The 23,619-nt window shown below is 60.3% G+C and overlaps 1 protein-coding gene across 3 annotated transcripts; it reads right to left on the bottom strand.

Annotated features, from left to right (window-relative positions):
* Positions 1-345: 345 nt before the first annotated feature.
* Positions 346-21,680, bottom strand: DNAJC5 (DnaJ heat shock protein family (Hsp40) member C5). Of its 3 annotated transcripts, XR_005068521.1 has the most exons (6): positions 21,096-21,316; positions 5,553-5,670; positions 4,847-5,060; positions 4,166-4,337; positions 4,015-4,081; positions 3,650-3,742 (listed from the first exon to the last, which is right to left on the bottom strand). XR_005068521.1 is itself a non-coding variant. In XM_037060122.1 (5 exons), exons 2-5 carry the CDS (start codon positions 5,657-5,659, stop codon positions 3,639-3,641), a joined length of 597 nt encoding a protein of 198 aa, XP_036916017.1. In that variant the 5' UTR covers positions 5,660-5,670; positions 21,502-21,680; the 3' UTR covers positions 346-3,638. The 3 variants fall into 3 exon arrangements, 2 of the variants coding, with proteins under 2 accessions (XP_036916017.1, XP_036916016.1); XM_037060122.1 differs by lacking the exons at positions 4,015-4,081; positions 21,096-21,316 and adding an exon at positions 21,502-21,680 and having other exon boundaries at positions 346-3,742; XM_037060121.1 differs by lacking the exon at positions 4,015-4,081 and having other exon boundaries at positions 346-3,742; positions 21,096-21,314.
* Between the last annotated feature and the right edge of the window lie 1,939 nt (positions 21,681-23,619).

The following is a 23,619-nucleotide window of genomic DNA, read 5'->3' as shown; positions in this document are numbered from 1 at the left end:
GGCCACTCACCCAGGTGGACGGTCACTCACAGACTCAGGAGAGAGGGGGTGCTGCTGTGTCTGAAGCACGTAGGGAGGAGACAGTGCCCAGACACGTCCCCGAGGGCTGCGAGCCCAGTCCAGTGGTCCTGGGCTCCCAGTTCTTACAGCTCCTGGGCCGCTTCCCTCTGGCCTCAGTGTTCAGAAAACAAAGGCGAGGGAGGTCCGTCCACACCTGGACCCAGCAGGTGGCAGTGACTCCTGAGCTCCCGGGGGACTGAGGAGGGGCCCCCAGGTCGGCTGGCCCCTCAGCACAAAGCCCCCAGGCAGGGTTCTGCAGGGCCCCAGGAGAAAGACACACCTTGGTCTGCAGTGAAAACATTTATTTTACAATTGTTACATCTTCACTTCCGAGTGACACCCAGACACACAGGACGGAGCAGCCCTGGACCCTGGGCCCCACCACAGGACGGAGCTCAGGCGGCGCCACCCATGCACTCAGTGTCACACGCATCACGGCGTGTTTCGGCGCACGCCGCCCTCAGTTGGTGCTCAGCACAAGTCCATCTGCCGGGGGACGGCCGGGCCCCGCGCTGCCCGCCACCCCCACGGGTATGGTCCCAACACTGACGGCTCAGAACGCTTGGTCACTGATTCTCTCAAGTGCTCAGAAAACTGGTCTCAGAGTCTCCACGAGAAAAGGGTTCCCACTGCCTCCCATATGTCACACAGGGACACACACCTGTGGGTCAGACAATCGCCATGAAGGGCCCTGGGAATGGGCGCCCTGCCCTGCGGAGGCCGACAGTGGCCACACTGGCCATCCAGGAATTCTGGGTACAGGGCCACGTCAGGGGTCTCTTTTGAACCGCCAGCAGAGGAGCTGAGGGGCCCCTCCGCCCGCCCCAACACGCCAAGAGACAGAGGCTATTTTAGAGCCGCCTTTATTGTACCTGCCCTCAACAGCAGCCGTCACAGGGCTGCACGACACATACATGTACATACATGTACACACACACACACCCCACTGCCCATGCCTGCAGCACAGACGATGCCCACTGTGCTGGTAAGGGCTGTAGAGAGGTGGCTTTTACCCACTCCACGGAGGAGGCCACACCCAGGACAACACGACACATGGGTCAGCCTGGGCCGTGCATTCACGGCTCAGAACTGAGGGAGGAATGAAATCAGCCACTTGCTTCACAGCTGCTGCCACTGGGCCCCTGGAAGGACAAGCTGGAGCCAGGGAAGGACAACCCCCTCCCCACGTCACCCCCCGCCCCGAGCCTGGTGCCAGAGAGGCAAAAGGTCTCCCCAGACTGCCGGTGGGCCCCCCCGCAGGCCCCAGCATGTTCGGCACACACTGCCCATGTGGGAACATGCAGAATGGCCTGGCAGGGCCGGCCCCCAAGCAGGAGCTGGGGGAAAAGCCCCGCTGCCCGTCAAGGGCCCATGGGGCGGGCTGCACCAACCCATCAGCTAGGAAGGTTCCCGCTCCGAGCAGCAACATCTAAAGCAGTTTGAAATGAAAACAGAGCCAAAAGGAGACAAGATGAGACCACACTGCTCGGTGGAACAGAACCTACTACCCACCAGCAGCTGCTGGGCCATGGGCTGTGCTGCCAGACCCCTTAAGTGCCCACCATTCCGGTGGTCTGTCTGGCCAGCCCCTCCTTTGGCAAAACAGACCCCACCATGTCTGGGCCACACACACCAGTACTGGCCCCGCGTGGCTGCCACTCTGGGTGGCCTTGGGGTGGGGTGCAGGGCTGCCCCCGCTCAGCGCACAAACAGGTGGCCTCTTCAGCCTCAGCCGCTCTGCTCACCCGGGAAACAGACCACGAGAAACGGAAACGCAGAGACCCGACCACAGTGCCGCCCTAGGAGGGTCTGCCTGGCACAGGCAGCCTGCGCCACACCCTTGCTGGGCCCATCAGCCATTCTAAGTCCACAGAGACCCGCCTGGCACCCGTGCCCCAGCCCCTGGGGGAAGGTCAACAACTGGCAGACGTGTGGCAGCCCAGCCATCGCACAGCCCCCGAGCCACTGCACAGGTGGCTCTCAGCCTGATGCAAAAGGTTCCCCACAAGGTGCTTGGTCCCCCTGGGGAGGAGCAGTGCCCTTCCCGAGTGACTTCCAGAGACACCCACAGGGCAGATGCCACCTGTCCTTGCCTCCTCCCGCACTGCGGGGGTCCAAAACGAGTCTCTTCCTCGCAGGGAGGCCTGGTGTCAGCACCAGCTCTGAGCTGATGCCACAGGGCAGGGATGCCCTCTTGCCGGGTCTCCGTGACCATCCGAGCAAGACCACACGAGCAGGGCCGAGTGGCCAGGCCCTCACACACGAGCTGCAGCTTGATGCTGCCGTGCCTTCCGGCCACGACCCAGCCCGCCGAGCCTGCCGTCTGGGTGGCCTGCGGGCGAGAACCGCGGCTTTGGGAGCACATGCTCAGCTGTCCAGCATGGAGAACCAAGCCTCCACTCTCCTGGCAGCTCGGGGCACACAGTAGCAGCTCCTGGACTCGCTCTGCAAGAACCAGGCCCGCATGGGCCATGCTCCTGTGCCCACAGCAAGGACGCCACCCGCAGTCTGGGACACAGACAAGGACCCACCTCCAGCAGCTCCCAGGGGGCACCGGCCGAGACAGCGGTGAGGGGCTGACAGACAGAGGCCTCAGGCTCCTGGGCCAGAGCGGGCCTTTGGTCCAGCGGGTCCCTCCCCAGGGCCCTGGCATCTCTGGCTCTGGCCGGGGAGCAGCAGGGGAAGGAGTGAGCAGGGCTCTGGAAGCAGAGAGCAGGCTGGGCAGCCAGGCGCCACCGGAGCCTGGACTCTCAGCCCGACTATGACTAACAGGGCCACAGTGGTGCTCAGATGTCCAAGAACAGCCACAAAGAGGCGCAGGGCCTGGGGAGCATGGAAGGCAACGCAGAGAAGGGAGAGAGAAGAACGCCTAGACGTGGCCACTGACCAAGCTCCCGGGCTGAGGGATACACTCGTGGCACAGGGGATTCAGGCCAGACACAGGCAGGGAAGGTGGTCTCAGGGTTGGGGGCCCCTGCAGTCCACACAGCGCACGTGCACTCGGGAAAAGCCCCACCACCAGGCCAAGCCTAGGAGGTGGACAGGACCTGCACACACTGTCCTTGCCACCAGCACCACGGGACATGGCAGCACCCGGAGGACCCACTCAGCCCCTCGACAGCAGGCCAGCCCAGAGGCCCCGACTGTGGCTGCCCTGCTGGACCAGATGCCACAGCCCCACTGCAGCACCCACCCCGGCTGTGCCCAGAGCGGCGGGGACGCCACACCATGTGGGCAACGCACTGCAGCAGCCTGGGTGACAGCCCGGGCGGCACCACCACCCGGGCCCTGCGGCTGCCCTGCCAGGTACCCACAACACAGACAGACACAGAGCAGAAGCCCACACATGCGAATGGAGGAGGAGAAAACGGGGACAGCGACCGTAGCTACACTGCTGTAAATACCGCATGCTACGAACTTCCCGGGGTGGGGGTCGGCGGGCGGGTGGGCACAGAGGCAGGAGGGGTCCCTTCCCTGCGGCCAGAGCGGCCCCCTCCCTGCCTCTCTGACTACAGTTCATGATTCTAGGTTCGAAGGGGCCGGTGCTGATTGATCCGCCAATCACAGCTTCTCTGCACTTAATTGAACCCGTCGGTGTGGTAGCTGGGGTGGGAGTCGGCCGTGAGCTGGGTAGTCTCTGTGGCAGACGCTGGCTGTATGACAATCGGCGTGTCTGTGGCCTCTGAAAAGGAACCACATGCACGCTCATCGCATGAGGTCGGCGGCCGCAGGCGGGCAATGTGACCTCCATGCACACGCCCTGCAGTGGCACTGCTCCATTGCCGAGCCCAGCCGGGGCAAGAGTGACAGGACCAGCACGTGCAGAGGGGAGGCCGTCTGCTGACCTCCCCCCAACACAACCTTCCTCCTCTGCCCGAGGCCCGCCCGCCTGCTTGGCCCCCGGCACTACGGCTACCGCACGGGCGGGCGGGGACAGCCCGTGTCCGCTTTTACCTCCGAGTCCATGTCCCCAACAGGCCCGGCCGCCACACACACATCCCGGCACCGTGTCAGTGCCCGCCTGTTTGACAAGACAGGTTGGTGCGGGTGAGGGCCCGCTCCGGCGCCGCCCCCCGCACGCAGGCCGGGCCCTGGGCACACTCACCCCGCTCGTCCGACTGCAGCTGCGCCTCCAGGTCCTCGGGGGACACGTAGAACTCGGTCTCCTCGCCCTCGGGTGCCTTGGGCTTGCACTTCCCACAGCAGCAGTTGAAGCAGCAGCACAGGCAGCAGCAGCAGTAGCAGCAGGTGAGGAGCCCGCAGACGGCGAACAGGGCCTGGGGGTGGGGGCGGCTGACTGGGTGCCCTGGCCAGGAGCGCCCCCTGCCCCAGGACGCCCCCACAGCGTCCCCCGGGATGCTCCCTGTCTCCCGCCGCCCAAGGAGCGCGAGGCGACGGCCATGGGAGCCAGGAGAGACGAGAGGGACTGGGTGTGTCAGGACAGCATCCTGCAAAGGTGGGACCCTGAGCGTGGGCCACAGGCACGCCCTCCCCCTTCCCTGCCACAGGGCCCTGAACAAAGGGGGGAGGGCATTAAAAATACAACAAGCGAGATTCCCTGTGAGTCTTCCCAAAGGCGAAAGTACACACGGCCCGGGACAGTGGCGTCCTTGTGCCGAACGTGCAGGGTGACTTGGGACAGGTGCTGAGGTGACAGGCAGGTGAGTCTGCCCGTGCTCGTCGCACACGGGGGGCGGAGTGGAGGCGCCGCCACCAGCACCGCATGCGCATCACGTGAGGGCCTGCTGGGCACCCGCTGCCCGGCCAGCAGCCCCACGCCCCTCACCTTGGCCCACCAACTGGACAGCACGAAGTAGGTGTTCACGTTCTCCTCCCCGAACTGCTCGGCCACGTAGAGCCCCAGAGAGCCGTACTTGTCGTAGATGTTCCGCTTGGTGGCGTCAGTGAGGATGGCGTGTGCGTTGTTGATCTCCTTGAACTTGTCTGCGGCCTCGGGGTTGTCAGGGTTCTTGTCGGGGTGATACTTCAAGGCCAGCTTCCTGCGAACCGAGCCCATGTGTTGTCTCGTGTGTCATGCAGACCCACTGTGCGGAGGCGCCAGGAGCAGGGCCACCTGCCTGCTCCGTGCACTTTCCTCCTCCCCCCAAAAGCAGGTGGTCAGGGCCCACAGAAGCCTCAGCCACCAGTGCGAAGGCACGCCCTGCTCTGACCTCTACTGGTTGAGCAGCAAACTGCACGCGGGAGGCTGCCCCAGGGTGGGGGGACAGGCAGTCAGGGGCGGTCAGGGGCGGTCAGGGGCGGACGCCCCTGGTTGAGTAGGTCAGACCCACTTCCCCGCACTTCCTGCAGCACCGTCTGCGCCAGGCAGACTGCTCATAAACACATCAGGGTAACGACTTTAAGCTCATAGGGAACACGCCACACACAGCAACGCCGACTCCTGAGTGGGCCCGGTGGAATCGAAAACGGATGGCTCGGGGCCGGGGCGGCCACAGCACAGGGTGCGCCCGCCCCCCAGGGCCATCTCGTACCGATAGGACTTTTTAATGTCATCCGAGGTCGCGTTCTTGTCCAGCCCGAGCACATGGTACAGCGATTCGCCAGAGGTAGAGAGTGAGCGCTGGCGCTGGTCGGCCATGGTCGGCGAGTCTGCGAGGAGAAGGCAAGGGAGACTCAGCACGGATGGGTGGACAGACAGACAGGTGGGCGCTCCTCAACCGCAGCACGGGCTGTTCCCACCTGTGCGTGTGGCGAGCTGTGCCCCACCGCCCCCCATGGGCTGTAAAAACCAAGTGGCTTTGACCCTAGAGCAGCCGCTTAGTAAAAATGGCTGTGAGGCGGAGCGGAGAAGCTGAAAGAAAACGAAGAGAGGATCAGAGGGACAAAGAAGCACCCAACTCCATGCTGTCGGCAAGAGACATGCTTTCAAAACTGACCCCCCGAACGTGCGAAGGCAGAAGTGCAGGGAAGGAGAGACAACGCCACGCTACAAAATCGCAACACCACACCCCGTCCTCAGAAACCGACAGAACGACAGCAAAGCTAGAAACAAAGCACCAGGTGCCGCAGGCTGAAGACCGTGACACTTACACAGTGCCGACACCCACGGAGGATGCATGTTTTAAAAACCACCAGACACACGCCCCTTGAGCCTTAAAGCAAGCTTCGATAAATTCAAGAGGCTTAAAATCACACACAGTATGTTCCCCGATCCTCAAAGAATTGAATTAGAAACCAAAGTTAAGATATCTAGGAAAACCTCAAGTATTTTACAATTGAACAACACACTTTTAAAAAAGGATGACTTGAGAGAGAGACACACAGACACCAAGCCGTTGCTCTGCTCCTGGGTGCCACTGGCCAGCTGACTCCTGTGCACACGCACCCTGTCTGAGGTCAAACCTGCAGCCTGTCACATTGGGATGACACTCCCACTGAGACGCCGGGCCAGCACCTTAACCAATACCGCTCCAAGTGATGTGTGGCTCGAATGAAAAAGAACAGAATACAACATATGGATAGAGACCTAAGGTGTCAGTCACTTCACCTGCTAGAAAACAACAGGGCAAACACCACAGAAACAGAAAAAAAAATATATAGAGCGGAGATCAAGGAGAGAGAAGGGCGGGGGACACAGAGAAGTGCCCCTGCGTGAACACGTGGCTACCTGGAGACACGGTGTCCGCGTGAGGCGGATGGGCCCTGAGTGCAGACCCTCTGGGCCTGACGAAAGGTGACAGCAGAGGACCAGGGACCCTTGGGGCGAGGAAACCAGATGGGATGGACACCGATGCTCACCCAGGACAAAACAGAGAACGCGAGCCGCCTCCAGCTGAGAACCCAGAGTCCGCCCCAGACCAGAGAGCCCCACCCAGCAGAAGCTCCAGGCCCAGACAGTGGCCCCACTCAACCACCAAGGGAGGGGCGACACGGATGCTGATGCACTCCCTCCGGGAGGCCGTGGGGCCCCGACACCCTGGGCTGCAAAGACACCCCAGACGCAGAGCTACTGCAGGGTGCCCGTGCTGCCCTCCACGCTCAGCCACGGGCCCAGGCCCTGCAGAGACACCAGTGGCCCCTCTTTGGGACAGCTCAGTTGTTTCTCTGGGATATCCTAAGGAATCCACCAAACACAAAGAAGTAAGCGAAGTGAGCGAGGTCACAGGATGGAAGTGTGCTGTATAAAACTCCAGCACTGGCTGGTCTAGCTCAGTGGGTTGAGTGCAAGCCTGTGAACCACACGATCGCAGTTTGATTCCCAGTCAGGGCACATGCCTAGGTTGCAGGCCAGTTCCCAGCAGGGAACACACGATACATTGTGTGTCCTCGGCAGAGGCAACCATACACTGATATTTCTCTCCCTCTCTCCTTCCCTTCCCCTCTAAAGATAAATAAATAAAATATTTAAAAAAAAAAAACAACAAACCCCTCCAGACCTCAGCCCAGAAGAGGGGGAGAAGTGCTGTTCCCCAGTTCCTGTCAGCGAAGGTTTGGGAGAACAGTTCTACCGAGAAATCCCAGGGCAGACAGCTCTTGGGCTGTGAGCTGTGCGCCCTCCAAGACGCGGGGCGAGATCTCACACTGTCCAGCCCCATCCGGCTCCATCCTTCCCAAGCCCCGAGTGTCCCTGTGTCCAGCGCATCCTCATCCTCCCTGTCTGCGCTCCCTGCCTGTCAGTGTCCTGGTCAGCTGTCATGTGTCACTGAGCTCGTGCTCAAGTCACCCTTATCCTACTTGACAATGACCCCGAAGCCATTCCCACAACCTTCACCACTGGGGTGGCCACAGTGCTCCGCTTTACTCCCAGTCTCTGTGGTTAGTCTCGCATTGGGCCTGCTGGCTGTGTGGACCCTGCCGCTGGTGCGAGTGTGTAGAAGAAACACAGCATCTATAGGAGCAGGTGCCACCCACAGCTACAGCGTCTGCTGGGGGTCTCGGATCATGGCCGCTGTAAGTAAGGGGGGACAGCTACATACATGCGTTTCTGAATTTCATTTGCGGCAGCATCCAGAGCCATAAATTTACATAACAAAAGACAACCAAGATTTCTACACTGAAAACCACACACTGCCAAGAGAAATGAAAGATCTAAAAGAATAAGAGCCCTGGCTGGTGTAGCTCAGTGGACTGAGCGGTGGACTGCGAACCAAAGGGTTGCGGGTTTGATTCCCAGTCAGGGCACAGGCCTGGGTTGCAGGCCAGGTTCCCAGTAGGGGGTGCACAAGAGGCAACCACACACTGATGTTTCTGAAGGGAGGGAGGAAGAGTGGGAGCAAAACATCAATGTGTGGTTGCCTCTCACATGCCCCACATCAGGGACCTGGCTTGCAACCCAGGCATGTGCAAGTCATTCCCTGAGTGGGAATTGAACTGATGACCCTTTGGTTCTCAGGCCCGCATTCAACCCACTGAGCTACACCAGCCAGGGCACAAAACCTTTTTAAAAAAAAGAATAGGAGAGGTTTACCAGATTCATGGATTAAAAGACCCATATTGTTCAGATGTCTATTCTCTCCAGCTGAACCTATAGACCGAATATAACCTTAACTCTCTTTGGTATAGGAACTGACAAACTGACTCCAAAACGTAAGTGGGAAGGCAGCGGCCAAGACCAGCACGACAACGCCCACAGGAGAGCCGTGCGTGAGGCCCCAGGCACCTGATCCAGGACATGCCCACACCAGTGTCCAAGGCCCACGTGGACGCCCACACACAGGGCCAGCCGCAAAGAGTGGAAAGTACTCATGTCACATGTACCTGGGAGGTGACGCACACCCACAGTGCACAGAAACCCTTACGCAGCTCAACTGCACAACAAAACTACAATTTACAAAGATACACAAAAGACCGGAATATGTTGAAACACAGGCCGATGACCATGGTGCATGAGGAGAGGCTGGACTCCACTGGTCATCAGGAGCAAGCCCTATGACACGTCAGCTGGGGCGGCTCCTGTCAGAGTGCTGGCGAGGGCGTGAGGCCCACAGGCTCTCACCACTGCCGCCGTGGGAGGTGCTGCCACCCTCACAGCCGTCTGGAGGCACCGAGTACAGCCTGCCCTCGCCACGTGGCCCCGCACCCCCACTGCGAAGCACGGTGCTCACCGACAGGAGCACACACCCCCGCTGGCAGATGTGCGCACGGAGGTCCACGGCGGCCAGCCTCTGGGCAACAGTGCAGATGTCTGTCACCGAGCAAGTGGACGGGCTCAAGAGGTCTGTCCCCACACTGGGACACGCTCCGCAGCGGGGCCTGAGCCCCTGGCACCCACAAGCCCGCGGCCGACTCAAGAGGTGCACAGGCAGCTCCAGCACGGGCACACGGCTGGGCCTGGGTAGAGGGCTCGGGGCAGCTCGGGGGGAACAGGGATCCCAGCCCCAGGGGAGGTGTCCAGGAGGAGAGAGGACACGTTCGCACTGACACCTGTGCAGGACACTCGCAGCAAACCGGCCCCTGAGCCAGTCCCGCCTGCTGCGCCCAAGGGGGCTGCTCACTGCCACTCGGCGTGAGGGGCCCACGGGCCTCCCGGGAGCCACACTGGGTGATGGGGACCGGCCCCATGGGTCCCAGCGGTGTTGGGTGCATTCAGGATCTTGACCCTGGAGGTCAAGTCACAAACCACTACTAGAGTTGAGAACTGGAGTAGTAACGCACACACGCACAGGTCCAAGAAGAACCAGAAATCTCCGCAGGCATCCCGACTGTGATATTACCAGTTTTGTGAGATGTTACCGCTGCCGGAAACCAGGCACAATGCCTGTGTTATTTCCTACAACAACACGAGTCTATAATTATCTCAATTAAAATTACAATTAACAGCCCTGGCTGACGTGGCTCAGTGGATTGAGCACCAGCCTGTGAACCAAAGGTAGCCAGTTGGATTCCCAGTCAGGGCACAGGCCTGTGTCGAGGGCTGGGTCCCCAGTAGGGGGCGTGAGAGAGGCAACCACACACTGATTTTTCTTTCTTCCTCCTTCCCCTCTGTCTAGAAATAAATGAATAAAATCTTTTTAAAAAATCAATTACAACTAACAGCAAGTCTCTGGGCCGGTTCAAGGCTCCTTGGCCGCCAGACCACTGCAGCCCATCAGAAGCACGGATGACACAGCGTGTCGCTGTCTGACCTGGGAGGAGCCAGGCCACACCCCCAGCCCAAGGGCAGCAAAGAGCGACCCACAGCGTCTGCAGGAGCAGCTTTCTGGGCAAAGCTTCAGGGACACCCAAGAAAGATGGCTTCCATTCTCTCCAGAAACTTGTCCAGCAGGAATTGGAAAGCAAAGAACTCAGTCGACGAAGAAAAGAGTCAACCCAAAGTGAAGAAAATGAACGCATGGGCTCCAGTGCAGAGACTGTGGCCAGGGTGACAGACACTGTGTGTGACTGCATTTCACACGCACGCTCACACTGGCACGGCAACCCAGCAGCAGGCCGTTGGGGGCGAGGCCTCACGCTGTGCCTGGTCAGAGGGAGGGCAGGCTGTCTGCCCAGGCAATCCGGGGAGGTACGGTGTGCCCAGCCCCCAGAATGGAGCCCCCACCCCGATCGGCTGCAACGCCGTCTGCAGCCACGAAGCCTGAAGCGCTGCCCGGCCCTGAGGGAGGAAGGAGCTGGCACGACAGGGCTCACGCCGTGCTCCACGGTCAGGGTCAGGGCCCAGCTGACGCTGCCCAGGCAGGGGAACCGGGGTGCCCGCACCCCACACTGCCCTCACTCGCACTGCACAGGCGGGCGTTCCGGCCAGAGAGCAGCCACTGCCAGGCAGACATGCTTCCCAGTTTCCTGTTCAGCTGAGCGGTCAGTCCTGCAACCAGACTTTAACCACAAATGCAAGGGTCCTTCCTCCTTCCGCAGGGGACGCTGGCAAAGGGGAGGCCACAGGGGATGGGAGGAAGTTTGGGGAGTTTTAATCACTAAAATCAACCCTTGAAAACTTAATACTTTATTTTCCCAATGTTCTATAATGAACAGATATACCTTCAGGATTAGAAGAAATAAATACTTGTCCAATACAGGAGAAAAAGATCATCTTAAAACATTACCCTACAGCCCTGGCTGGTGTGGTTCAGTGGACTGAGACAAACCTGCGAACCAAAGGGTGGTAGGTTTGATTCCCAGTCAGGGCACAGGCCTGGGTTGCAGGCCAGATTCCCCAGTAGGGGGCAGAGGAGAGGCAACCACACGCTGATGTTTCTCTCCCTCTCTTTCTCTCTCTCTCTAAAAATAAAGTGTTAAAAAGAGGAGCAACATCCATGTCAAACCTGATGACTGCCCCCCATTGCCCTCCTGCTCCCCAGCACCTGGCTCCACAGACACACAGCTGAGCTGAGAACCACGCAAGTCCCTGGGGGAAACCCAAGTGTCCTCTGCCCACAACCTCAAGGTCTGGTGACATCCCCACTTTGCTGAGTTGGTGACTGGTCCTCAGACGAACCTACCAACATCTTTCTGTTCCACTTCCTTGGGCTGCCTGAAGGAGCACCCACTGTCCTTCCAACCTCACCTGCCTCACTAGGTTTCAAAGGCACTTCCGAGACCAGGTGAAGACCTGGCCGCACCCCACATCCTGTTCCCAGTCCCCGCCCCAGGAGGGCCCAGCCAGCCCTCAGGCCAGCTCTGCTTCAGGGACATTGTATCTGTGTTCTGGGGTGACTGCTGCCAGCCAGACCCACGCAAGCATCTGCAGAGCGGGAGGCTCTCTCAACGCACCGCTGCCCCTCCGTGGGCCCTCCCTCGGTGCTGCCAGGGGTCGGGGGCTGGGCCCTGCTCCCAGCAGCCCCCACTCGGGTGCCACCCAGGCAGCATGCTGTCACCCATTCCAAGCACTGCCTCCGCCACCCACTGGGCCTGACAGACCAGACCCCTCCCAAGTGGAGACGCCCTGACCTCCTCCCTGCCCCCTCCCACCCAGACCCCTGGGCAGCCCCCCACTGCTGCCCCCACGCCCGCAGAGACTGCTGCCTTCTGCGGTGCATCCTCGAGCGTCTGCCTGGGTAGCCTGCTTTTGCAACACTCGTGAAGCATCTGCCACACTGTCCCTGAAGCTGGGGACCTGGCGGCGGACAGAATGAGCAGAACACCACCTGTCCTGCAGGTCGTGCCTGTGCTCCCCAGGACGGGCGGGAGGGCCGGGGAGGGGCTGCACCCCAACTCCTGCGTCTGCAGCAAATGCGCTACAGGAAGAGCTTCGCTGAATCCAACCTGCTGTTGGGAAACACCGTGTGCCACCTCGGGCACTGCAGGTTTGCAAACATCTTACAGAGAGACCAGTTCCCACTCTCAGGAGCTACTGCGCGGAGCTCACACGCAGGAAGGGGGGCACGCAGCCCCTCAGTGGTGATGCCCAGCAGGAACATGAACCCGGACCCCACCCTCCCAGTCACAACCGGGAACGTCCCAGAGACGCTTCCCACGTCCCCCACTTGGATCGCGATGAGCGCCCTCACTGTACACAACCGCCGCTCACACTTCTCCCCAGAAGCTACTCAGCTTTACTTCCTGACACTGCGTAGCCCCCGTGCAGCTCAGCTGCTGGCTGGCGCTGGGGCCCCGCCCCTCCGAGCTGCCAGAGACCACCAGCTGCGCTTCCCTCTCCTGCTGAAGGGGGCTCTGCGGCCCCAGGCCCCGCTGCAGCCACCTGCTCTGACCATCGGTGGCAGAGGAGGAGAGAGGAGTGAGTTTCTGGAGGGCAGGGCCAGGCCCAGAGGCCCACAGTGTGGCTGCCTCTGGTGGCAGTGCAGAGACAGAGGCAGGAGGAGGCCCTCAGGTCTCTCCTCTTTCAGGAAGGTCCCATGAAACTGCCACGAGACACAAGCACGCACCTGCAAGAGCAGCTCTGGAAAACGACTGGCAACACCACGGGCTGGGGAAGGGGCTGTGTCTAGAACCGCACACCCCCGGGGACACAGTGCAGGGCAGCCACCTGGATGCATCGGGGGTTCCTCAGAGATCCCTCGACCCCAGCCCTCATCCAGGAGAATGGGAAACACCGCTCACATGGAAACCTGCTGCGGAAGGTCATGGGTCACGGCCCCTCCAAGAGACACTGGGCGTGGCCTTGCCAGAAGTCACAAACTGGAGCAGTGACATGGTGGGAGACGCCACAGGACATGAGCCCCGGCCGACCCTACGCAGCCCGAAGACCCCCCAAGACGCTGCGGAGGGTGAGGCTGGTCCCAAAGGCACCCGCTGCTGACAGAGAGGTCTGAGAGCCCTTCCCTGAGTGCTTTCACTGACACGCACAGACGCGCGTGGGCTGGCGCCCGACACTCTCCCCGCAACTTGCCCTCCCAGGCAGCTGTGCTCGCTGCCATCTACCAGGCCCAGTCAGCCCGTGGTCCCAGACAGGAAGGACCGAAACCTGCCCCCTCGCCTCGGGCAGCTCGCCAGGAGCAGACGTGGGGCGCAGAGCCGCCCGTGAACTCCAGGCCCCTGCAGCTGCCCACTCCAGCCCCGCACCTCAGCCACGCCTGTCCCAGCCCCTGGGCACCCCCTTGCCAGGGCAAAATGGTGCCCAGCCACGGGAATTGGCACCCTGGATGGGCCCCTGAGGACGGACGCACAGGGCACCCTGTGGGTGGCACTTGCCAACCACCGACAGGCTGTCCATCTGTCCAGGACACTGACCCCTTCACTGGTCTCAAAAACCACAAAGGCCTTAATCCACAGCCCTCCCTGCTCACAGCGCTGTCGTTCGGTGGGTGTGAGCTCTCTCACACTCCTGTGGCAATCAACACCACAGCGGGCCACGCGGCCGCCCTGGGACTGCGCTCCAGCAGCACCTCGTCCACTTTCTCCTTCATTTTTGTTCGGTAAGTCCTCAGTCTCAAGGTCAAAAGTAAACTGTCCCACACTCTTCTAAAGTCTTGTAAGCACAGGCACACTGCTCTGTTCAGAAGAGAAGGTGGACGTGAGACAGCCTGGCGCCCTGTCCCAGGGGCCCCATGGGCCCCCAGCCTGCCATGGACACCGACCACTGACCATGAGCTGCTCAGTCCGCACTGCATGGGGCCCATGTGTACACCGGGCTGCAACAGACCTGTGAAGTTGAGCCCACACTGTCCCGGCCGACCCCTCAGCAAGGGACCCTCATATGCAGAGAGCTGACTGTGGTATGAGGGCTTCTCTGTGTGGGGCCAGCACCCCTGCCCTCACGCTGCTCCAGGGTCAAGGTTACTGCATTCCACCCTCAGTACCTTCACTCAAAACCTCTGACGTCACCTGGGGTGGTCTCAAACTTCTACAAAGCCTGCCAGTCCGTTGGCATCCTGTGCATGTCATTAGTTGGCACTGCTTAACACACCTGATGACACAGGCATCACCGTGAGGACAGGGGCTCTCAGACACGTGGAGAGCTGGGCCCCAGGAGCCAATGCTCCTTGGCACAGGGACTGGGCCCCGTATCCCTGCGCCCAGGCCTCACAGCCCGAGGTCTGGGTGGAGCTGGTCAGCAGCAGGAGGGCCATACCGTGGGTCTGCAGTTTCTGGGGACCCTGCTGCTACAGCCTCCAGGCTACTGTACCCACCCTCAGCCTCCAGGCCACCAGGGATCACCCAGGAATGTGGCTGGACCGGCCCCCAGAGCTACAATAAAGTTTCCGCAAGTGAAAGTGAGGTTCAGCAATAAACTCACAGATAAACAAGTTCAAGGTTATGATCACAGAATATGATTGCAAGGTCTCTGCCTCAATGGTGTAAAGGTAAAGGTCGAACGAGTTTCAGAGAAGAAGGAGAAAGAGAGGAGGAGGGGCCATGTCACGTCACACAGAGACCACCAAAAACCGATGAAGACCGCCAAGGGCAGCAGTCACGCTGAAATGAGACCACAGTGACTCATCAGGTGATGAGTCAAGAAACAGTGGCACACACCCCACAGTGGCCACCAGCAAAACCCTCTGGGGAGGCAGCTGCTACTAGGCATGGTGCAGCCTGGACCCGGCCTGGGTCTCAGGTCACATGTGCAGCTTCCACAGAGGCTGCAGGGAATGGACAGCCGACGGGCCTGGAAGCAGCAGGTGGGTCCGGAGCACCTGGGTCAGGGAGGGCAGCTGTGGCCCGTGCTGGGGACACTCCCAGCACAGCTGGTGCAGAAGACCACCGGGCAAATGCACCACCCTGAATTCATCACCTACTCCAAAACAATCACACCCTGCGGATCAGAAGGGACTGGCCACAGCGACCCCCACAGACGCACCCACAGCGTCAAGACCAAGAACATGGGCGGCGTGAGGGGACGGGGCTGCATGGCCTTCGTCGCTGTCATTCCTGACTTTACTGTGTTTCACATGCCAGTGACTCCTGAAGTTGCTGGAAGCAGGAGACCCGGTTCCCCGTGCTTCCTCCTCACCTCTCAAAACACGCAGCAACAGGGGTGCTCGGCCTGAAAGCACAGGGCTCACGTGTAGGGCCGACCTTCCCACCAGCCTTCGAAGCACAAGAGAGCCAAGGACCCTACACCTGAGGCCAGGCAGCACTCCCCCAAAGCGCAGCAAGTCGCCAACCTTCCCCACCACTAGCCCTGGGCCAGGTCACAAAGGAGGGTGTCCTGCCGTCCTGGACTGAAAGGAAATGGACGCCCTGCCCTCGTGACTCACAGGGGAACAGAGGCGACGGGTCGGAGATGTGAGGAAGAGACGCCCTGGCCCAGGGCACACCCCACCCGGAGCCGGGGCTCCCACACTGTGAACTCGCTGCCCCACGCCCAGCAGAGCAGTGGTGAGCACCAGCTGGGCTCATTCTGCGCGCAGTCGAGACTTCTGTCCAGAAACTGGACAAGGCCTTTCTTCAGTGAACTGCTGCAGAGGGCGCCCTGAGTCGGAGGGAGAGTGGCGGGTGGGGGCGCCATGAGGGTGGAGGCGCGTTCCATCTGAGAGCGGAGGTGGTCGCGGACCACCACAGTGCCCACCACTCTGGCCACGCCCCACAGTCCTACCTGTCATCGGGGGTGTCATCAGCTGGGAAGTAAGTCGAGGGCACAGCTGAGGTCTGAGCCCTGTGTCAAGGGGTCCCCAACGCCAGAACCTCACCCACCACAAAGCTGCTGGGCATGCACGACGTTCCCACCATCCCAGCACTGCAGCCCGCAAGGCCTGGCCTTCACAGGGTGTGGGAGGAAAGAGGTTCTGTTCCAGGACACAACCGTCCCAACCAAGACTTCCAGGAAACCTTAATTCGCAGGCGGCAAACACAAGGACCATGGGCTGAACCCGGCCTCCACCTTGTTTCCATCCCGCAGTAGCGCCGAGCTCCTTGCCCGGAGTTAATGAGCAGTTACGTGTACACAGTCCTAGTACTCATACTCGGCCCCTTGAAGGCCACGGCGAGGCTGACAAGGCCCCTGGTGAAAATGAGTCTGACACCGCTGCTGCAACTTATTTCCAAACCTAAACATGGAACCAGACAGCGGAGGGCTGAGCATCTCCCCTACAGGTGAGGCGCACCCGGGCCTGTGGCACTGGACCTCTGGTCTCACACCACCCGAGACCCCAGGACACGCACGCTCTTCCGCACCTCTGCTGCCCCAGGCTCTGCGGACTGGGCAGCAGCAGCAGGTGCATGGGGAGCCCCGAGGGGCTGTGTCCCCCAAGAGAAAGGGCACAAAACAGCGGGCGGCCGAGCACAGAGTCTCCTCTGGGGAATGCCACCAGGAAGAACGTGCTGGTGGTCTAGAGACCACCTCAGCTTCACGGAACACAGGAGAGTGCCCCTCTTGCAGACGGCGTGGGCCAAGACACCGACTCAGACCCTGTGGGAGAGCCACCAGGCCCGGAGCAGCTCAGCAGTGATGCTGACTACCAGTGACCCCCAACCCCAGACAGCGCCACCCCAGGGAAGGGACTGCACACGCCGAGAGAGCTAGCTGACGCCCGAGTTGGTGAAATGCCACAGATGAGGCCACAGAGTCTCTTGCATCTGCAACAGGTGCATGCCCTGAGACGCACCCGCCCTGAGACGCACAGGAACACGAAACAGGGTTGCCTGTCTGAGAACCTGGCCCTCCGCACAGCAGGGAGCCGTCACTCCTGCCTGACGCCTCCAGCCAGGGGCACAACCCCCCTGGCACGGGCATCTGTGGAGCCTGAGGTCTCGGCCTGAGTCCCCACGCCCGCACCGCCCCTTGAAGCCATGCAGGGTCAGCGTAGGACAGGAGGTTTTGGTTCCATTGGTGTCCCGATGACACCTTTCCCCTCCATAGGGCCAGGAGGCTCTAAGAAACGGACCCTCCCTCTGGAGAGAGCCAGGGCGGGGCACAGCTGATTGTCGGCATTCCGATCCTCTGACTCCCAGAACTGCAACTTTGTGACCAGCTGGCACAGACTCTCTGGGACACCGCAGGGGAGACGCCAGTGACCGCACAGTTCATCCTGGAAACCACCAGCAGTGCAGGAAAGTTGAAAGGACAATGAAATTGCAAATGGCCCATGATGAGGAGCAACCTTCATCCACACACATTCAAGGACCTGTCCAGACCACTCACCAGGGATCATGTTATTTAAAAACACCACGGGGGTTGAAAGACAGAACCCACTTTTAAAAGCTGTGTCTGTGACATGTGCATGGTGATCTGGGGAGCAGGTGGGCTTTCTGTGCACACGGGTCAGCCCTCACAGGGAGACTGTGTGGTGCCATCTCCAGTGACACCCACCACCCGGGGCCACCGGCACTTCCCTCTTCAGAATGAGACGCAAGTTCTGCAATTTCAGGGCTAACTCCCAATGTGTTTGCAAAACTCTTAGCATTTAAAACAATTCTATTTCCCAAAGACTTGAATCCATTCTAGGCCAGCACCAAGGACTAAGGCAGAACCCAAGCAAACAGAATGAGTTCGAAGAGTAAGGACAGACAACATCCAAACTAAAGTCGGTCTGGTAATCTAATCCCAAAATCCTCCGGGCGGCCACTCAGCAACGCGCTGCTAATCCCCTCAGGGAGGTCACTGCCCAAGAGCCGCCTAGTGCCAGGGCGGTCAAGGCAGTTAGTTCCCTTCAGTGAGACAACTGTCATCCCTTTTCAGCATCTTCGTTCCTCATTTTCACCAAGCAATTGACGAGGAGTCCCTCCATCCACCACTCCCCACACTCCCCCTGCCCCGACTGCAGGCAGGGCAAGCACCCCTTCCTCATCTGGGGGCAGGCATGGGGAGCTAAGAGTCTCCCCCCTGGAAATCCACTGCCTTCTGCAGCCAAGATGCGGTCTGCCTACCTCACAACACATGCCGCGCCCCACTGTGACGCGGGAGCTCCAAGCCAGGGAGCTGCAGTGCACTGCCTGCACTCCCAATACTCCGAAAAAGCCACCTGGAAGACCAGCAGATGTGTGCCTGCTCGCGTCACCACTCACATCTCGGGAAGTGCACCGTGTGTCGAAGGCGCCAATGCACACAGAGGCCAGCACCTGCCCGCCTCCAGCCCTGGTGCTGGTGGCAGTGCTACTGACAGGGTGGCATCTGAAAGCGCTACAGGGTCGTGAGAACACGGGCCTGCAGAGGGCTGGGACTCCACATACGGACTGCTCCCCTCACCCCTACAGCTGCTGGCTGGGCTTCCACCTGCGCCGAGCTGCCCCACACCTGCACAGACTACTCTAGGGAGCGTCCAGGACTTTCCCAAGGGGCCCTGCATCTGTGTGCCTCTTAACCATCTTACCCCCTGATTTCAGAAGCAAACTCCCACTTCGGACAAAACTCCACTGCTTCGCAGTCCCTGACCTCTCTGCACTGTGGCTGCCCACCCTGCAAACTCCTGCACCTGGGACAGCATGAGCCTTGCTCACCTGGGCTCTACAGGCATGCCATGAGCAGCTGGCCCTGGGACTCTGCAGGGGGCAGAACAAGAAGGAGTCTGGTCTGAGAGTGGGCAAGCACCTGGATACAGAGTACACACACCCAAGCATGGCGACCCGGACTCTGCACGTGAAGGGGACTCAAGGACAGCACTGGCTGAGGAACACACAGCCCCCACTCAGCCCCTGCACATGAACAGAGTCGCCTTAGAGACACCACCAAACCCCCTCGGAGAATCAACATGGGTGCTGGATGGGAGTCTGCCACGTCTCCAGAGCCCCGCAGCCCCAGGGCCGTCCCAGAGCCTCAGCAGCGTCTCAGGACCAGCTCACTGCACGGAGCTGCCCTAAGTGCCACCCCAGTCACCCCGCTCCACCCACGGATCACACAGAGTACATGGAGATGAGCATGTGGGTTTGGGGTTTTTTTTGGGGGGGAGGGCTGGTAACCAAAGACAAAATTTCTAAACACATTACCAGTGGCAGATCTGATTTTGAAACCTTTTTATTTTGAAAGAATTATAGAAGTTGCAACAAGGTGCACAGAGCAGTCCCCAGCACCTCCCTGACCTGCCTCACCACTGGCCCAGAGGGCAGGGATTTGCCATCGCCCTCCCTCATAGCCCAGGACCCCCAGCAAGGTCTATACCCACCATCACTGCCCAATGACAAGGTCATTGTATCTGTCAAACAGCTGCTGGTCACCAGGTTCCCACTTCCATTCACTCAACACGTATTTCCTGGGTGTGCACTAGCAACCTCTGTCTGCACCATACAGTCTCCCTGGGGCCCCACCGCACAGTGAGACACTAAGTGTGACAGAAACTGCAGAGTCGCGGGGAGAGCTGTAGCCTTGTGGGGAGTCGAGATGGCCCTGGCCTCAGGAAGCAGAAGCAGGAGGAAGCTGAGTGTGCCCGGCAGACCTGTGCCCATAGCATGGGACCCTGCTCGGAGACCAGCAAGGAGGCCAATGGGGCTGCCGGGGGCTGACAGGTCATGGAGTGAGGGGCAGGGCGGCCTGACAAGCACCCTCTCCAAGGACTCCCACCTGGACGCCATGCAGGATCCCCCACAGGGTCCCTCAGCAAGGCTCAGTCTCCTCCACATGCCCAGAAGCTGCTCTCCACACAGCTCCATGCTCGGGACAAGGGGACCTGTGACACACCTCTCCCTCAGAGTCCAGCGTTGGTCACCACGCCATCTACAGTGACCGAGGGAGGACTGAGCCATCTGCGTTGCCCAAGCAGATTGGCCCAGCAGGCCAGAGCTGCCCTACAATCCTTGGCATGTCCACAAGCCGCCCAGAGCCCTGACCCCAGTGGAGGGAGAACCACACAGGCTGGGTCACAAAGTTTCCGGAAGCCCAGAATTCCTGGCTCCTCCTTTCATCTCTCATGGGGACACATCACTCAGTCCCAAAACTCACCAAACCCTCTAACAAGAGAGAAACAAGTGAATGAACATAAAACCTTAATGCAGCCATGGCAACAGATGGGGTGATTCTTATTTGATGCTCTTGTCTTCCAGATAGTTTTTAAACACACAACTAAGTGAGGATGGAGGTGTCTGCCAAATCAGTAAGGGCACCACTGGAGCTACGACCAGCTGGGTAAAAAGTCCCTGATCAAGCCTAAACTCGAAGACAGAAATAAAACCAAGACTTTGGCTTCCTTTCTCTGTATGACAAAACTGAGCGAATTTTGAGAAATCCTCTTAGGCAATGAAACAGGGAGTCCTTAATCCAGACCTAACACACAAGTTAGAATCGAAACAGGCACCACCACGCAGGAAGGAAGACCCTCCCGTCGGTCACGGGAACAGTGGGGGTGGGGGCGGCCGCGCGCGCCCCGACCTGGCAGCACCAGCAAGGAGGAGGAAGACCGAGACCCCCAGGCGCGGCCCCACCCGCCTCGCTCTGCAGGGCCAACCCAACAGAGGCAAGCGTGGAGCCGGGGCCGTGCAGCAGTCGCACCTTTCCGCCCACCAGGGGTTTGCCCCGCCGCAGGGGCCTCTCCCGGCAGCAGCATCCACCGGCCCCGCCGCCGACGCGGGCCTCCACGAAGCTCCGCCCCCGCCCACCCCGCGTCCCGGCCCCGAGGGAGGGTCGCCGCCATTTCCGGCTGCGGCGCACCGCCCCACGTCCCGAGGCCCCACGCACCCTGAGGAGCCCTCGCCCCGAGACCCCCGCACACCCCTCGGATCCTTCGCCCCGAAGCGTCCAGCACACATCGCCGCCCCCTCGCCCCGCCGCCCGCCCGGGCCTGACGGGAGGCCCACTGGGCCCGCCGTGAGCTCACCTGTCCGCGCGCACGCCCGCCCGCCCGTCCGCCGGCTCCGCGGCTCCGCTGCGCAGCGCTAGATGGCAGCCGGCCGACGCACTCCTCAGCCGGGGCAGCGCCTTGGAGACCCCGGGGAGAAGTGGCGGCGGCGGTAGCGGGGGCAGCAGCAGAGGGCGCGGGAGCAGAACCGGCAGAAGCGGCGGGGACACGCACGCTCGCACACGCTCACGCACGCACCCGCACCGGCGCGCGCGCCCCCGGAAGGACGTGGGCCCTGTCGGTTCGTAGCAGTGGGCGGAGCCAACTGCGCGTGCGCCCAGTGCACTGGGTAGAGGCACCGCCCACTAGGGGCGGGGTCCCAAGTGACAGCCGGTGGGCGGGTCTCGCCCCTGCGGAGCCGGAAGCGCAGGCCGCCAGGCCTTGCCTCGGTGTTCTCGGCTGGGCCAGCCGGCACTGCGGCGAGCCGCCCAGAAGAGGTGCGGGGACTTGTCTTAAGCTGAGTTTGCTCAGCGCTTTACGTAAGATGGAGAAAATGTAACTGTTCTCGTCAAAGACGGGAGACGAAACGGGTCGGAGTGGCGGCCGACCACACTCCCCAGCTGCGGTGGGACTGACGCTTGCTCACCGCTGGAACTTCCTTTCTTCCTTATCAGCCACCCAAACGCCCCTGCCAGCGTCCAGCCAACCTCCCAGGACCTCCCACACGCGATGGTGCGGGAGCGCGGGAGGGCAGGAGCAGCTTCCACTCAGGTCCCTGCTCATCTTACAGACCCGAAGGAGGGGAGACCTCGCCACCCTTCGCTATCTAGACTCCTTGTGAGTGTAGCAGTCCCACGGTTTATTGCCTGTCAACAAGCTCTGCCCTGTCTACCTCTGCCTGCTTCTTCCACCTTTTGCCATCGCGCTGTTCCCTTAAACCATCTGGTCTGTCCCAGGGCCTGTAACGGGAAGAAAGCTCGGGAAGCATCCTGGCAGTTGTTACCTTGAGCAACGTCAAGCAGGCAGCAAGGAAAGGCAGGTTGATAGCTATGCCTCCTGAATCAACAGGATGAGAGGTTTCAGGCCAGATTCATCGGGAAAAGCAGAAAGCAAACCGGCCCCGGTACCAGTTTCAGATTGCACTAGGTTGGGAGCAGCAAGAATGAGTGGAGCAGGCCGTACTGAGCCCCTCCCTGACCTAGCAGTTCTGATGCGGTTACATTCTTCCTAGAAACCCATTCCCTGGGTACAGAAAAAGGCCTGTGCACTAGGCTACTCTCAGTGTGATCAGAACAGTGAAAAGGGAAACAGCCTACTGCACACATACACCCAAAGGATACAGCGATAGAGAAGGGACAGAAAGGCTACATGGTAACAAATGCTTGTGACACCTCGGGACAGTACGCAAGATGCATGCTGCACAAAAAGTGCATTAGTACAAGCATTTATAGACACACAAGCCAACCTGTTCAGAGAAAGTCACAGGAAGGACACCTGTCAGATGTGCATAGCAGCAGGGTCAGGTCCTGAACCTCACAGGCCCTCTGACCAGGTGAGGCAGACGACACTGTTCCACCAGAAGCTCCAGGAAAGCAGGCCGCCCTTCACAGCCAGCCCAGCAGTACCCCGAGTCTCTGCTACTCTCACCAGATCCCCCACACATGCATTATCTAGGGAAACACTGAGTCCTACCCCAAAGATGGAAGTGCAAGGCCCTCGAGGGTCGGACAGACGTCTCTCCACCCTCAGTATCAGATCACCCCTGGTACACGGGTTCCTCCCGACCATGGGAGGTTGCCACCCTTCCTTGCTGTTACATCTGGGCTGAGCCTGGCTCTCCAACCCCAAAGGAAGAGTGAGGGGGTTACCTGCTGTAAACCCAGGGTGTTGGGAACGGGCAGGTGTGCGACGCAGGCAGCAAGAGATGGAGGCTGTCAGACACGGCCTTAGGGGGTGAGTGCAGGTAGCACTTCTGGACACGGCAGTGACACTGTGGCATCTTTGGAGCAGAGAAGTGAATGAGAATCCACATTCCTAGTTGCTTTTGCATGAAAACATACTGGATTAAAGATGCCCTGGCTGCTGTGGCTCAGTGGATGGAGCACCGGCCTGCAAACCAGAGGGTCTCAGGTGCAATTCCCAGTCAGGGCACATGCCTGGGTCCCCAGTTGGGGGTGCAGAAGCAGCAACCACGTATTTATGTTTCTCTCCCTTTATCCCTCCTCTCTACTCTCTAAAAATAGAATCTTCAAAGAAACCTCCCAAATATTCGATTAACCAGTAGCAGTCACAGCGGCTGGGTGGGGGGCAGCCAGGGGACAGGGGGGATCACACAGGTTTCTGAGCCTTGTCATCACTGAGTCCTGTAGACAGAGGACCTTGAAAACTTAACAGAAGGGGACTAAAAAGTAATGTAAAAAAAAAAAAAAACAAAGATTAAAAAGGAAACCCAACTGAGTCCCTGTTGGAGGAAGGCCTGCCATGCAGCTGCTGGCCAACCCAACGCTGACCCTGGAGCCTGCCCTCCCTCCCCTCCGAGGGGACAGTGCCTGGCGCCCACCTC

Source organism: Sturnira hondurensis, unplaced genomic scaffold (genome assembly GCF_014824575.4).
Source record: "Sturnira hondurensis isolate 20B ecotype Veracruz unplaced genomic scaffold, ASM1482457v3 Scaffold0011378, whole genome shotgun sequence".
NCBI classification, from domain to species: Eukaryota; Metazoa; Chordata; class Mammalia; order Chiroptera; family Phyllostomidae; genus Sturnira; species Sturnira hondurensis.
The sequence above is the reverse complement of the archived record's forward strand: the minus strand, read 5'-3'. Positions and strand labels throughout refer to the sequence as shown.